This window comes from Sinohyriopsis cumingii, chromosome 7 (genome assembly GCF_028554795.1).
Source record: "Sinohyriopsis cumingii isolate HCF-2022 chromosome 7, ASM2855479v2, whole genome shotgun sequence".
NCBI classification, from domain to species: domain Eukaryota; kingdom Metazoa; phylum Mollusca; class Bivalvia; order Unionida; family Unionidae; genus Sinohyriopsis; species Sinohyriopsis cumingii.
The window spans coordinates 94,471,773-94,485,235 of record NC_142967.1 but is presented as its reverse complement, the minus strand read 5'-3'; the positions used below and the strand labels follow the sequence as shown (position 1 = coordinate 94,485,235).

The window sequence follows — 13,463 nt, the reverse complement described above, 5'->3', positions numbered from 1 at the left end:
AAGTGTTCTGTTTTGTTGTGCGGTTTTATTTTTAAATAAAAGGAATCTTGTTTGATTGTGAAATTGAATAAATAAGTAGTCTGGTTTCCTGATTAGTATGCTCCTTGTGTTGCATTCCACTGTTTTAGAGAGCAAAGCAGGGAGAATATGGATCAGGAAACAAGACAACAACATAAAACAGTGATGTAATATACAATGTTTTCGCACACACGTGATGGTTATTGAAACCAGTTGGAATATTGCTAATGATCTCTTAGTGGTTGGGCATCTTGAAAATAAAGGTCATTTTTACATAAAAACAAATAACTGGGTTGGAAAAAAGCGCTTTATTGACAACTATTCCCATAAGCTCTTCTGGTCTCTGACCAGTTGATCAGTGCAAACTAAAATTCTCTGTAAATTGCCTGTTTTTGATCTCCAGCATGAAGTTTGTGCATCTTGGATATATCTGACCCAAGAGACAGTGTCAGTTACTGGTATACATTTGTCTTTTCTTGTGAGTCTGATGAATAGTTAAATGTTTGGTATCGCAAGCTATGACCCAGGGACTTAGGTGGCACTCGACAGTTTTGCATTTTGCTAAGGGTTACATTTTTAAAGGAAAATAAAATTTCCCACGTTTTCCTCACTTGTTATAATGGCTATTTAAAAAAGATCTTGTATATCTTAGGTATTTTTAAAACAACTTTAAATGCCCTTTATTTTGGTGCCTGATTGATGGGTGTTATGCTGGTTATAGCGTATACAGTTTGGCCCTAGTTCAGCTGTGCACATATCAAAAAACTGCTAGCTCCTCATTCATTTTCACTTCCCAAACTTCATAGATACTACATATGTAAACCAACACTTGGGTCATGGATCACACATGCAATTTTCTTAGACATGTGAAACAAAAGCTCAAGAGTTATTTGAAATGTATGTATAATTGCCTCTACTCCCCTAGAGTTAAGATAAATAATTATGAAAGAATTGGCATATTCAAAGAGCTGTCACTGACCCAAGTTTCTGGATCAATCAGATGTGATTAGGAAAAGTACTCATAACAAGATTTTCAACATGCCACCTTGCTGGCCATTTGTTTATGTTAGATCTTGATCATTTTCATCTAGGGCCAGACAGACATGATAAGAAGTCTTTTGCTCAAAAACCCATGTAGATATGGCCATTTGTTTAAGTAATTGTTGTTGTAGGGTTTAACGCCATTTTTCAGCACATGATAGGCTATACATGGCGGCCAGTATTAATGGTAGAGGAAGAACCCGGGAAAACCCAGGAAAGAACCACCGACCCACGAGAAACTACTGGCAAGCTTTCTCACATACCCACATTAGCCAAATCCGAGACTTGAACCCACGCAGACAGAGGTGAGATGGCAGTGATCCGTAATGGAGAGCGTTTTAGACCACTCTGCCACTTGGGCCTCCATTGTTTAAGTAAAGTAATGTTACAAAGATTCAGCAGCTAGGTTGAAAGTTTTATTGGCACCATTTTCATTTAGTATCAAGTAGAGATCATCAGTGAAAACAAAATGTCGATATGTCCAGTCATTCAGAAAGATTAGTGAAAGCAAAATTTTCAAGATGTCCACCTATCAGCCACATTGGATATCTGAGGGACACCATTTTCAATGAAGACTAACTCGACATAACAAGTCTCTGTATGAAAACTTCATGTTGATACAACCATCCATTCTGGAGGAGAAGCACCACTAATAAGCACCATTTCCATCTTCGACCAACTAGATATCATAAGAAGTCTTACAGAGCAAACCTCATTTTGATGTCAATATCTGTTTAGGGGGAAAGGCAATAACAAGATTTCAAGATGGCCACCAAGTTAGCAATACCGGCAGTTACAGAGCCCCAGTTAATGAAATAAAATGAAGGAAAGCTTTCTTATGATGGTCTTATTACAACACACCCTAGGTACATTATTCACGGTTTGCATAAAATAAGAGGAAGCACTATATGTACTGAAGATCCAAAATGCAATAATTATGAGCCATGTAAATATCATATATATGTTTACCATTATGTTTCTGTATGCCTGATTACAAAGCTCCTTGGTTGGTGTCAACACAACTGCTTTCACACACTGTTCTTTGGCAGTCTAAAAACATAAAGAAGTTAAAACATTTAGCAAGTACACAACAGCAAGAAAACTTTAATAATCATGCATTAAGATAAAATTACTTAATGTCACTAAGAGAAATGTCTGATTTGATTCATTTTCATTTTTCCCTATAACTGCAGACATCCCTAGAGGGGTGTCACTTATTTTTCAAGTACATTTTCAAGGCTTGCTGGGCTTATCAAACTCAACAACTTCAACTCAGATCCCAAACTACATGGTGTATAATTCCATGCCCCATCTCTAATCACATAAGTGCTGTACACCATTTTCAGAAAACGAAAACTTCGGACCATGTGAATTCAATGTCAAAGATTTGTCAACTTTTTTCGGGGCAAAGGACAAGGTAAAATCAATTAAATAACAGTATTCAGGTGTGAGTCAGATGTATTAGATGGAGAGTCAAGATCAAAACCCACATGAGGCATTATTCAGTCATACACACACACACACACACACACACACATATATATATATATATATATATATATATATATATATATATATATATATATATATATATAATTCATAAAGTCAGAACCCACATGACTCATTATGATGAGTTATATCTTTTTACATTATGTGTCAGAACCCACAAAACTCAGTATTCAGTCAGACATTAATAGAGAGTCAGAACTCACACAATGCATTATGAGTCAGATGTATTACAGGGTGAGTCAGAATCCATGTAATACATGAAGAGTGAGAACACACATAACTCAAAACAATTCAGACATGTTACATGAAAAGTTAAAACCCACATAACTCATTATCTGTCTAATGTATTGCATGGAGAGTCAGAATCCATGTAATTCATGAGTTAGATGTAGTACATGGCGAGTCAGAACATACATAACTCATTATAAGTTAGACATGTTACGTGAAAAGTCAAAACCCACATAACTCATTATTAGTCTAATGTATTACATGCAAAGTCAGAATCCATGTAGTACATGAAGAGTGAGGGGAACACACATAACTCATTATGAGTTGGAGATATTACATGAAAGATCAGAACCCACATAACTCATTAAGAGTTAGATGTATTACATAGTTAGAACACATGTAACTCATACTGTGTTTTGTTTGAACAGCTGATCTAGCTGACTTTATAAAAGTTTGGAATTGCACTAAAATTACTGTTCAGCTGGTGGATTGGATGACTAATGGCACATCCACCCATTACAATTTAATTATGCAATGATTTATTTTTTGGGTAGAATTGTCTACCTCTCCAAATAGTATTCTTGTGCCATTTGATCCACCAACTTTTCTCAAAATTTTAAAATGCATTCATTATAATGGTAAATATATAAATAACAAAAAATTCTAAATTTAAAAGATCATATATTTCATATAGTTTTAATGCTTGTATTCCTCGAAGTAAAAAATCAAGGAGTTTTCAACCATTTCAAAGATAAAATGTGAAAATACGAAAAACCCTAAAACTTTATTATTTTCAAGGCAAGAGGTATCTCCCGTGTTTCCTCTATATGACTACTAACCAGCAGTGGTAAGCCAAAATGTAATGGACTCTAAGCCAATGAATGATGCACCTTAGGTGAGGATGGGAGGAAAAAGGTGTCTTGTCTCACAAAGCCAAGGTCACATAAAACCAGACTTAAAAAAATGATAATAAAAGATAATGTGGCCATCATGTTGCCTGTGAATTGTCTTGTTAGATGCTGCAATGTCTTTATCCAGGCTGGGAACTTCTGCAAGGTAGGTTGTCTAAGTGTGTGTGCTAGGTATCTAAGCATGCCTGTGAATTGTCTTGTTAGATGCTGCAATGTCTTTATCCAGGCTGGGAACTTCTGCAAGGTAGGTTGTCTAAGTGTGTGTGCTAGGTATCTAAGCATGCCTGTGAATTGTCTTGTTAGATGCTGCAATGTCTTTATCCAGGCTGGGAACTTCTGCAAGGTAGGTTGTCTAAGTGTGTGTGCTAGGTATCTAAGCATGCCTGTGAATTGTCTTGTTAGATGCTGCAATGTCTTTATCCAGGCTGGGAACTTCTGCAAGGTAGGTTGTCTAAGTGTGTGTGCTAGGTATCTAAGCATGCCTGTGAATTGTCTTGTTAGATGCTGCAATGTCTTTATCCAGGCTGGGAACTTCTGCAAGGTAGGTTGTCTAAGTGTGTGTGCTAGGTATCTAAGCATGCCTGTGAATTGTCTTGTTAGATGCTGCAATGTCTTTATCCAGGCTGGGAACTTCTGCAAGGTAGGTTGTCTAAGTGTGTGTGCTAGGTATCTAAGCATGCCTGTGAATTGTCTTGTTAGATGCTGCAATGTCTTTATCCAGGCTGGGAACTTCTGCAAGGTAGGTTGTCTAAGTGTGTGTGCTAGGTATCTAAGCATGCCTGTGAATTGTCTTGTTAGATGCTGCAATGTCTTTATCCAGGCTGGGAACTTCTGCAAGGTAGGTTGTCTAAGTGTGTGTGCTAGGTATCTAAGCATGCCTGTGAATTGTCTTGTTAGATGCTGCAATGTCTTTATCCAGGCTGGGAACTTCTGCAAGGTAGGTTGTCTAAGTGTGTGTGCTAGGTATCTAAGCATGCCTGTGAATTGTCTTGTTAGATGCTGCAATGTCTTTATCCAGGCTGGGAACTTCTGCAAGGTAGGTTGTCTAAGTGTGTGTGCTAGGTATCTAAGCATGCCTGTGAATTGTCTTGTTAGATGCTGCAATGTCTTTATCCAGGCTGGGAACTTCTGCAAGGTAGGTTGTCTAAGTGTGTGTGCTAGGTATCTAAGCATGCCTGTGAATTGTCTTGTTAGATGCTGCAATGTCTTTATCCAGGCTGGGAACTTCTGCAAGGTAGGTTGTCTAAGTGTGTGTGCTAGGTATCTAAGCATGCCTGTGAATTGTCTTGTTAGATGCTGCAATGTCTTTATCCAGGCTGGGAACTTCTGCAAGGTAGGTTGTCTAAGTGTGTGTGCTAGGTATCTAAGCATGCCTGTGAATTGTCTTGTTAGATGCTGCAATGTCTTTATCCAGGCTGGGAACTTCTGCAAGGTAGGTTGTCTAAGTGTGTGTGCTAGGTATCTAAGCAAGCAGCAGGGAAGTTCTACAGACCAGGTGGCACAGACGAAATTAAGCCTTCCAGACAAATAATTTCCGTAGAACCCTCAGATTTCAAAAATAAAGCCTCCTACGAAAAATAATCCGAAAAATTCCCCCCCAAATTGCATTTTCGGACATAAAAAAAATGGCAGCTTTTTTGGGGGGGGTATTGTAAAATTTATTTGCCATAATTGAATTTGGGTTGTAATTTTATGAGTAAATCTGATCAAGACCGATTCGATACCTACTACGCGGATCATGAAGATTAATCGTGACAAAACCGTGCGGTGTTGCCTGAGCGTGACTAAAGAAAATTTTGAACTTATTTATGTCCATATCGCCATTGCACCAAGTTTGATGAATATTCCTTAGCGTGTGAGTATCAACGCCATTAAATACCGATAAAATATTACAATTATCTCTAATAACCTTTGGAATTTGCGTATATCGCTGCGTCACGTAAATCACATCGGTGTTCTTGTGTCGGCCGCGCGAGAATATCCTGGCCGGATTAGTTTGCTTATCCAGCATCACATCGTCGAAAACAACAAGATTATTAGTATCGCCATCTAAACTTTCTACTGATGGAGTTTCATTGATATCCGTTATAAATTCTATTGTGCCATCCTCAGTATTATCGCTAAATTCCTTTAGTACCTTATAACATCGCTGATCATCTACGGACGGCGCAACTAAATACAATTTGTCCCATTTTAGCCATCTCATTATCAAATTTAGCAATAACTGAGTTTTTCCAGAACCGGATGGTCCAATAATTATCATTCTAATCGAATTCGGTAGTGCGTCGACGTGTTTTACTTGCTCGCGTTTTTTCGTGGCTGAAAAATCAATTACATTCATGTTATTAGAATATTATGGATTCATATTGTGTTAAGTGTCGCACTCGAACTGCTACGCTAAATCCAATCGAAGTCGTTACGCGCAACAACAGGAATGCAATCAGAGGAGAATGTGCTGTTTGCGGAACAAGCAAATTTAGATTCGTTAAAAAAAAGATAGAACCGGAGGAGACATCACCGCCTCCATTAAAAATCTACCAGGATTGCCCTGGGCAAAATATCCCGGAGAGAAACATTTGCCAGGATACAACTACTGCGGACCCGGTACAAGATTAGATATAAGACTTGACAGTAATAATCAACCAAATCCCGGCGAAGAACCAGTAAATGCTATTGATAACGCATGCTACTATCACGATCTCGCATATCGCAGCGGAGATTTACAACAACGGCATCTCGCTGATATTAAATTAATTCACGCAATAGACGCCGTTCCTAATAAAAATTTCAAAGAGAAATTAGCAACCTGGCTGATAAAAGGTGCAATGAAAGGTAAATTAGTTTTAGGTGCTGGTTAATTTATAATGGAGCAAATATATTATTCTCCGCGAGGATTTTGGAAAGGAAAATCAGCAATTGCCAAACTTGCCAAGGTTGCAAAAGTAAAACAATCCACCGCTGAATCATGGTTATCAAAACAAGCTATTTGGCAAATTTATCTTCCTCCGCCTAAGAAAATACCATATGCGAGTTTCTCCGTTAGTGTCCCTAATGAAGTTCATCAAGCTGATTTAATGTTTCTTCCTCACGATACCGTTAATGGAATCACATACAAATATGTGCTAACTGTTGTTGATATTGCTAGCAGATATAAAGAAGCGGAACCGCTATCAAATAAAACAGCAACGGAAATAGCAAATGCATTTGAGAGAATTTATTCACGATCTCCATTGACATGGCCGAATCTTCTCCAGATTGATCCGGGACGAGAATTTCTTGGCGCGGTTACTGTGTTAATGAAAAAGAATAACGTTAAAATCCGTCGCGGTATTGTAGGTGTTCATCGCAATCAGGCCATCGTTGAAAGATTCAACAAAACACTAGCGGAACGATTATTCGGGTATCAATACGCGAGGGAATTTATCCAAGATAAACGATCTCACGATTGGGTAACAAGATTACCTCACGTGATTAACGCACTAAATAACGAGGTAACACGAACGATATCAATGAAACCCGCAATTGCAATTACAAAAACAAAAATACCACTAAAGCGAAGTTCAATAATTTCGCCTGTGCTGGGTAGCGTCACGGTTAGATATTTATATAAAGAAGGCGAGGCCGAAGGTGGCAGAAAAAGAGCAACCGATCCAAACTGGAGCGTTACAACGCATAAAATATCGGCAGTAACAAGATCATCAGGAAGACCAGCAATTTATTTTCTAGATTCATTAGCACCGCAACGAGGATTTACCAAAGAGGAACTACAAGTAATTCCAAAAGATACTCAATTACCACCATCTTCGTTAATGTGAAATTTAATCCTACCCAACTGAGATAATTTTCTTACTCGAGAAACTGCTAGATAAACTAAATTTGACCAGGAAATTCTATCATCAACAATCCAAACTTGACTATCTACTGTTAATCCCTGTGACGAGTGAATCGTTGCTGCGTATCCGAGTTTCCACGGTGATCTTTCTGCGTTTATCGCATCATTGACAAGATTAATATCGACGAAAATAATATCGTTTAAAACCATTATTTTTTCTTTTCCGCACGGCAAAGTAATATTAATATTTTGTTTTCTAGTATCAGCTGGCCTGTAGCACAACGGAACCTGCAATGTTGGAAATCTCTCACAATGAAGCTTAAATAATATTTTCTGAATAACATCGCGAATAATTTTCCTACTAGCAATTATCAAATGATCTGGACGCCACAAATTTAGAAAATTATCCATCGAAGTTTCGTCGATTATTTTTCTCATCACATCACATTGAAATTTATTAGGTTGCAATCGAATCATTTTTTTAAACTCGGTTAGTAAATTATCATTGGATCTATAATCGGCATCAATTTCTTCATAATAATCTACAAATTTTCTAAGCCATCCATGAGGAGATTCACCATCAATAGGATCAGGCTGCCCATGATCGCCGCACATTATTACTGCGGTATTTTTTTCTTCTAGCCAACTTAGGAATGATTTTAATAAAACTAAATTTACTGTGCAAATTTCATCAAATATTATAATCTTGTTGATATATTTGTTTCCCATTCGAGCTGGATCCCACAATCCACCGCTGTATTTGAAATAGCTGTGATAAGTACAAGAACTAACGCCACGTTGTTTTATTTCTCTCGCTAATCTGTGAGTTGGAGTTAACACTATCATGTCAGAATTTGAAAATAAGTTTATTGCTCTTGTTGTTTTACCACTACCGCCAGGACCATTAAGATAAACAAATTTGTTTCGTGAAATCGGATCAAACGCAGATGAGGCCGTTGATACCTCATCGCGCTGGTCTTTGTGAAATTTATCACAATCTTCCACATCCGCGTCTTCGCAATAATCTAGAATATCCTCGTTTTTTATTCTCCAGGTTCCCCAAGACCCATTAGCGATTAAATTTTCTAATCTGCACTGATATTTCTTATCGATATAAAATGAATCAGTTGCAACCCTAACCGCGATATCAGCAAATTTATTTATCATTGACAACAAATTAATACTCACATAAGCGAGCATCGATGATCTTAAATGAGTATACTGCGCTGATTCTCCATCGAGATAAGTAATCACGGTTCCTAATTTTTCTCCATCAATAATAATATTTTCTCTATTGCAAAATATTCCACGCGATACCGTATCGGCAATAATAAAATCCATCTCAGCATCATTGATAAATAATCTAGCGTGACGGTGTTTATGATCAACTGATCCTCCTTGAGTAAATTTACCAATGATTTTTCTTCCAATATCTTTCGCATTTTCGCAGTCCGTGGGCAACCACACTTCAGTTTGTTTCCTATACGATATAATTGCCTCGCTTATCGTCAACGATAATAACATCGATGAATCTAGCATATATCTCAACAATACTATAGGAATCCATCTTCGCTGAGATAAATGCCGACCAAACCAAATATAGTAAATCCTATGTAAATTCTCAGCAAGTTCGAACGAAGTAACATTAGCGAATCCTGTCATAACAAAATCAGGTAACGGTCCGTTAATTGCCACTCTAGTCATCTCGCTAGTAGGGTGACCAAATTTAGCAAAGTAATCCGCACAATCGCCATATCCAAGGAAACTTCCAGGATAGCACGCGCTCATATCAACGGAAATCATATCTTCGAAATTGTATTTGGTATTCCATAATCCTCCATGGCCATATTCGATACAGCTAAGTTGAATATCATTAAGAAACTCATTCCTTGTAGGTTTCCACGAATTTCTCTCTCTAGCAGCATGAGCGGCAACAGACGGAATAGTAAAGCAATTTGTCAACAACCGATCTGGATTTGACGAATACTTCTCCGCGATATTTTTCATCGAATCATGTAATTTTTCATCACGGTAAATATCTCCGCACGGTAAAATAAATTGATCGTATTTTTCTTCGCTAGAAAATAACCAGACTGATATTGGATCGGATTTGGCTAATAGTTTGATATACCGGAACATTGCATCAACGCCATTAGCGGGATAGAATTTAACAACACGATCTCGTGGAAATATCATTACTGACTGAGTCCACGCATGTGAATTATGATCAACAATTTCGATTGGTGTTCCTCGGGATTTATACGGTGACGAGTATAATATTTCACCCGATAGTGTTTTAACCGTAATAGGAAATTTAAGTTTCTTACTCAGTGCAGCAACATCGTCAATTGATGCGCCATCAACAATTGTCTTTGCCCATGAATTAATTTTATCCAATCTCAATTGGGTTAGACCGGATCCGCGACGAGCATTTTTCATGTGTTCGATAACTCTCTCAGCAACGCAATTTATCATCGGTGATTCTTTCATTGCTGGTAGATTTTTCGCATCAGGATTGTTATTCAGCCGATAAATTCCATAAACAACAGCGCTAGAAGGATACGCCCTAGCATAATAAGGGCCGTCAATTCCCAATAACAATCCCGGTTTCGAATTTTTATCAAGAACGACGTTTTTCTTACCGCCGCGCACCGGGTCTCGTTTATCGCGAATAATCCAAGTATCGTCCGGCATTTGTGCAATAAATTTTATTCCAAAGATAAATCGCTCCTCTTTGTGTTCTGATTTTATGTGTTCGATTATCTTCTTTGCTCGCTCCAGATTCATCGTAGCATCAATAAAGTTAGTTTTCCACGTTGACCAAACATGAATCGCGCCATCATCAAAAAATTCCTTCTTTGCACGATCTACTTCAGGAATTATATATTCTGCCTCATCAAGATCAAATAAATCCATTATTATATTTTAGACAAATGTTTAAATTATAATGAATCAATGCAAATGGATAATAGTTGGATCAACAAAATCATGCGATAAATCCTGCAGAGGTGAATACTGCGGTGCTCATATATACGAAGTTCGACGAGGCAACAAAGGACCGCAACGGTGTTTAGTTTGTCAAGTTGGAACTCGAGGAAAGACAAGGTTGTGTTTCTCTTGTGGTGGAAAGAAATATCGTGAGTTGCGGAGATATTATGAAAAAAGATCCTCGTCGGTGATAAAATGCGAAGAAGATTATATTAATCGTTTCAAAGCAAATTTCGATTTAAACAAAGAGAATATAATATATGAATCACAAATCAACGATCCCTGTGATGAAAATCTCACAGGAGTATAAATCGCATCCAACGATCAGTGGATACGAGGCGTCCAAGGACGGAAGTGTCAGATATATCAAAACAAAGAATATTGTTGGTCATATTGGTAGTACAGGTTATTTTATATTTACTGTCAACAAAACAGAAAAACAGAGAGGGGGATGTTATTTTAACCATAGATTTATTTACGAATGTTATCATGGGCCGATAGAAATCGGATTAGTTATCGATCACATTGACGGAAATAAACTCAATAATAAACTTTCTAATCTTCGCGCGGTGACGCAAAGTGAAAATTGTAGGGCTGGTAACACAGGTGGTGGGCGGCGACCAGCTAAAGCCGTCAAATCGATAAATCAAGAAACAAATGAAGAAATTATATTCGCGTCGATGAATGCAGCAGCAAAATATTATGAAATTAATTCGAATTCCGTGCGACTTGTAGCAGAGGGAATAATCAATACGACATTTTCTTACAATTTTGGTGAATGGATCAAATTCTCCTATATTCCAATAATATTTGACGACGACGAAGAAAATTAATTGAATATTACAAAATTAATATATGGACGAAGAAACAATAAACGACATCATTGTAGCGATTGATGATCTGAAAAAGAAAGTTGATCTTCCATCGGATCTAGATACAAATAAAATCCGATCGGAATTCGAAACAATTGTTCAAGGAAAACTAGAATATAAATACACGCTACCGTCGGAATATAAATTAATAAAGAAAATCCAGATTGCGATGTACCAATCACTTGCAACGATCGACGATGATCGCATCGAGGATTTTGTTAAATTATCGATGCTAGTAGAAAATGCCAGATCGACTTTATCAGACGCGTATGAATCACGAAAAATTACAAATTCACGTGTCAGGCAACTTAAAAGACTTGTCGATGAAACTAAAAACCAGAAATTTTCCAGAGAAACAAATTTATAAGCGATTATTGCAAAACAAAAAAAAAAGATTAATTTTTGAAATTTTCCCTGGTTTTTATTTATTTTTTTCGCTTATTTTTCCCACGGATACAGATTTGAAAATTTACGATTTCACTAAAAGATTAACAGTAAGAGTTTCCTCGCGGATATCAATCAAATGTCCTCGCTGATTTGTTAGTTTGAAATTTATTCTTGTCAATAATCGATTATGACATCGCAGGTAAAACGGATTTACTGGCTCTTTTATTACCAAATGGCCGGGAGATGCGCTAGGTGAAAAAGAATACAAGACAAATCCCTGAACCGCCTGATTTGACACTAACGAATCAATAACATAACTATCTTCGATAACATCTGCGTGAAGATAAATTGCAACCACGTCCGTTATATTAACGATACCCGGTGATATATGCCGCCCGATTTTGGTAGGATCATTATCGTGTTTTAGTAATAATGGTGTTTTTTCCATCCACGCAGCATACATTTTCGGAAAATACTCATCAATGGCATCAGTAACGGATTTTCTTAATTTATCTGTGTCAAATTGTACAAATTTAAAATTTGGTAGTGTTTCTTCGGTTAATTGGAAAAAATTCATAAAACTCGATTTCATACCAAGAAGAAATCTGAATTTGGTAATGGGAAGTTCATGACTCAAGATTGATATATTATTGATGATCGAATTGAGGAACATTCTGTGATAATATTCAATGTCATTCGCAATTTGATTTAGGGATTTTATATGATTGATAATTAATTTATTTAAATTTGATTTGTTTAAAATAGATTCATCGAATATTGATCGTAATTGAGATAAGTATTTGTTGTGTTCCGTAACAAAATCCCTAATGGTAAGTGACAATTCACCGTCGCTATCTATTGTGGTAAATAAAAATTTGCCGTATTTGTTTATATCAGATATAGTTTCACCTTCTGGTATTTTAGGAAGAATCATCCATGAAACATTTCCTTGCCGATCCTTGGGTTTGAAAGAAAATATTATAAGATTAAGTTTATACTGTTCCATAAGATAAATAGCTTTTTTGATTCGTTCCGGAGGAGGTGGTGAGATAATTTCGTATGATGCCTCGTTGATGGTAAAATCAGATCTTTGAGGTTCAGGTTGTTTTGATAAATCACTTAAAGTATATCCCTGAATCTCGTCTTCTAGTTTTATAGGTGGATTTTCAGGCCAACCTAATAAAGTTCTAATTGACGATTGATAAATATCTACCATATATGGTGATTTTATTTCTATCATCGATGATAATCTTGGATCGTACGATGATATTTTTATACCCGGTTTAGCGTCACCTGTTATTTCTGATATTTTTTCGGTAAATTCCTTATTCAGCTGATCAATCTCATAATTACCTGTTGGTATACTCGCGTGTTTCCAATCTGGTGTCCCATCTGGTTTATTTTTATTTGCAAAAACAAGTGAATTATTTACTAATAAACCATTAAATTGAGTCGATCTCACATTTGGCCAGCTGTGAAACAAACGCAACTGTATTAACGCAATTTCTTTAGCGCTAATTGGAGTTGGAAAAACAATACTAAACTCGGGTTTCGTTGAACTTAGTGATATTAACGTTGTTGTTGGCGGTGTTGTGTTTGTCACGATCTTGTCCAACTCGGTCATTATTTATTTGTTCAATCTCCAAGTAGATTTCTATCATTGCAGAAAATTCCGAA

General features: G+C 36.9%; 1 protein-coding gene across 2 annotated transcripts in view; it reads right to left on the bottom strand.

The window, feature by feature from the left end:
* The window catches only part of LOC149795749 (putative ATP-dependent RNA helicase DDX56), a 78,341-nt gene that overhangs the window by 48,201 nt on the left and 16,677 nt on the right, over nucleotides 1-13,463 (bottom strand). For both annotated transcript variants that reach the window (XM_089965662.1, XM_089965663.1), the window contains exon 3: nucleotides 2,029-2,109. In XM_089965662.1, coding sequence (XP_089821788.1) covers nucleotides 2,029-2,109 — 81 coding nt within the window. The remainder of the gene's footprint in view (nucleotides 1-2,028; nucleotides 2,110-13,463) is intronic.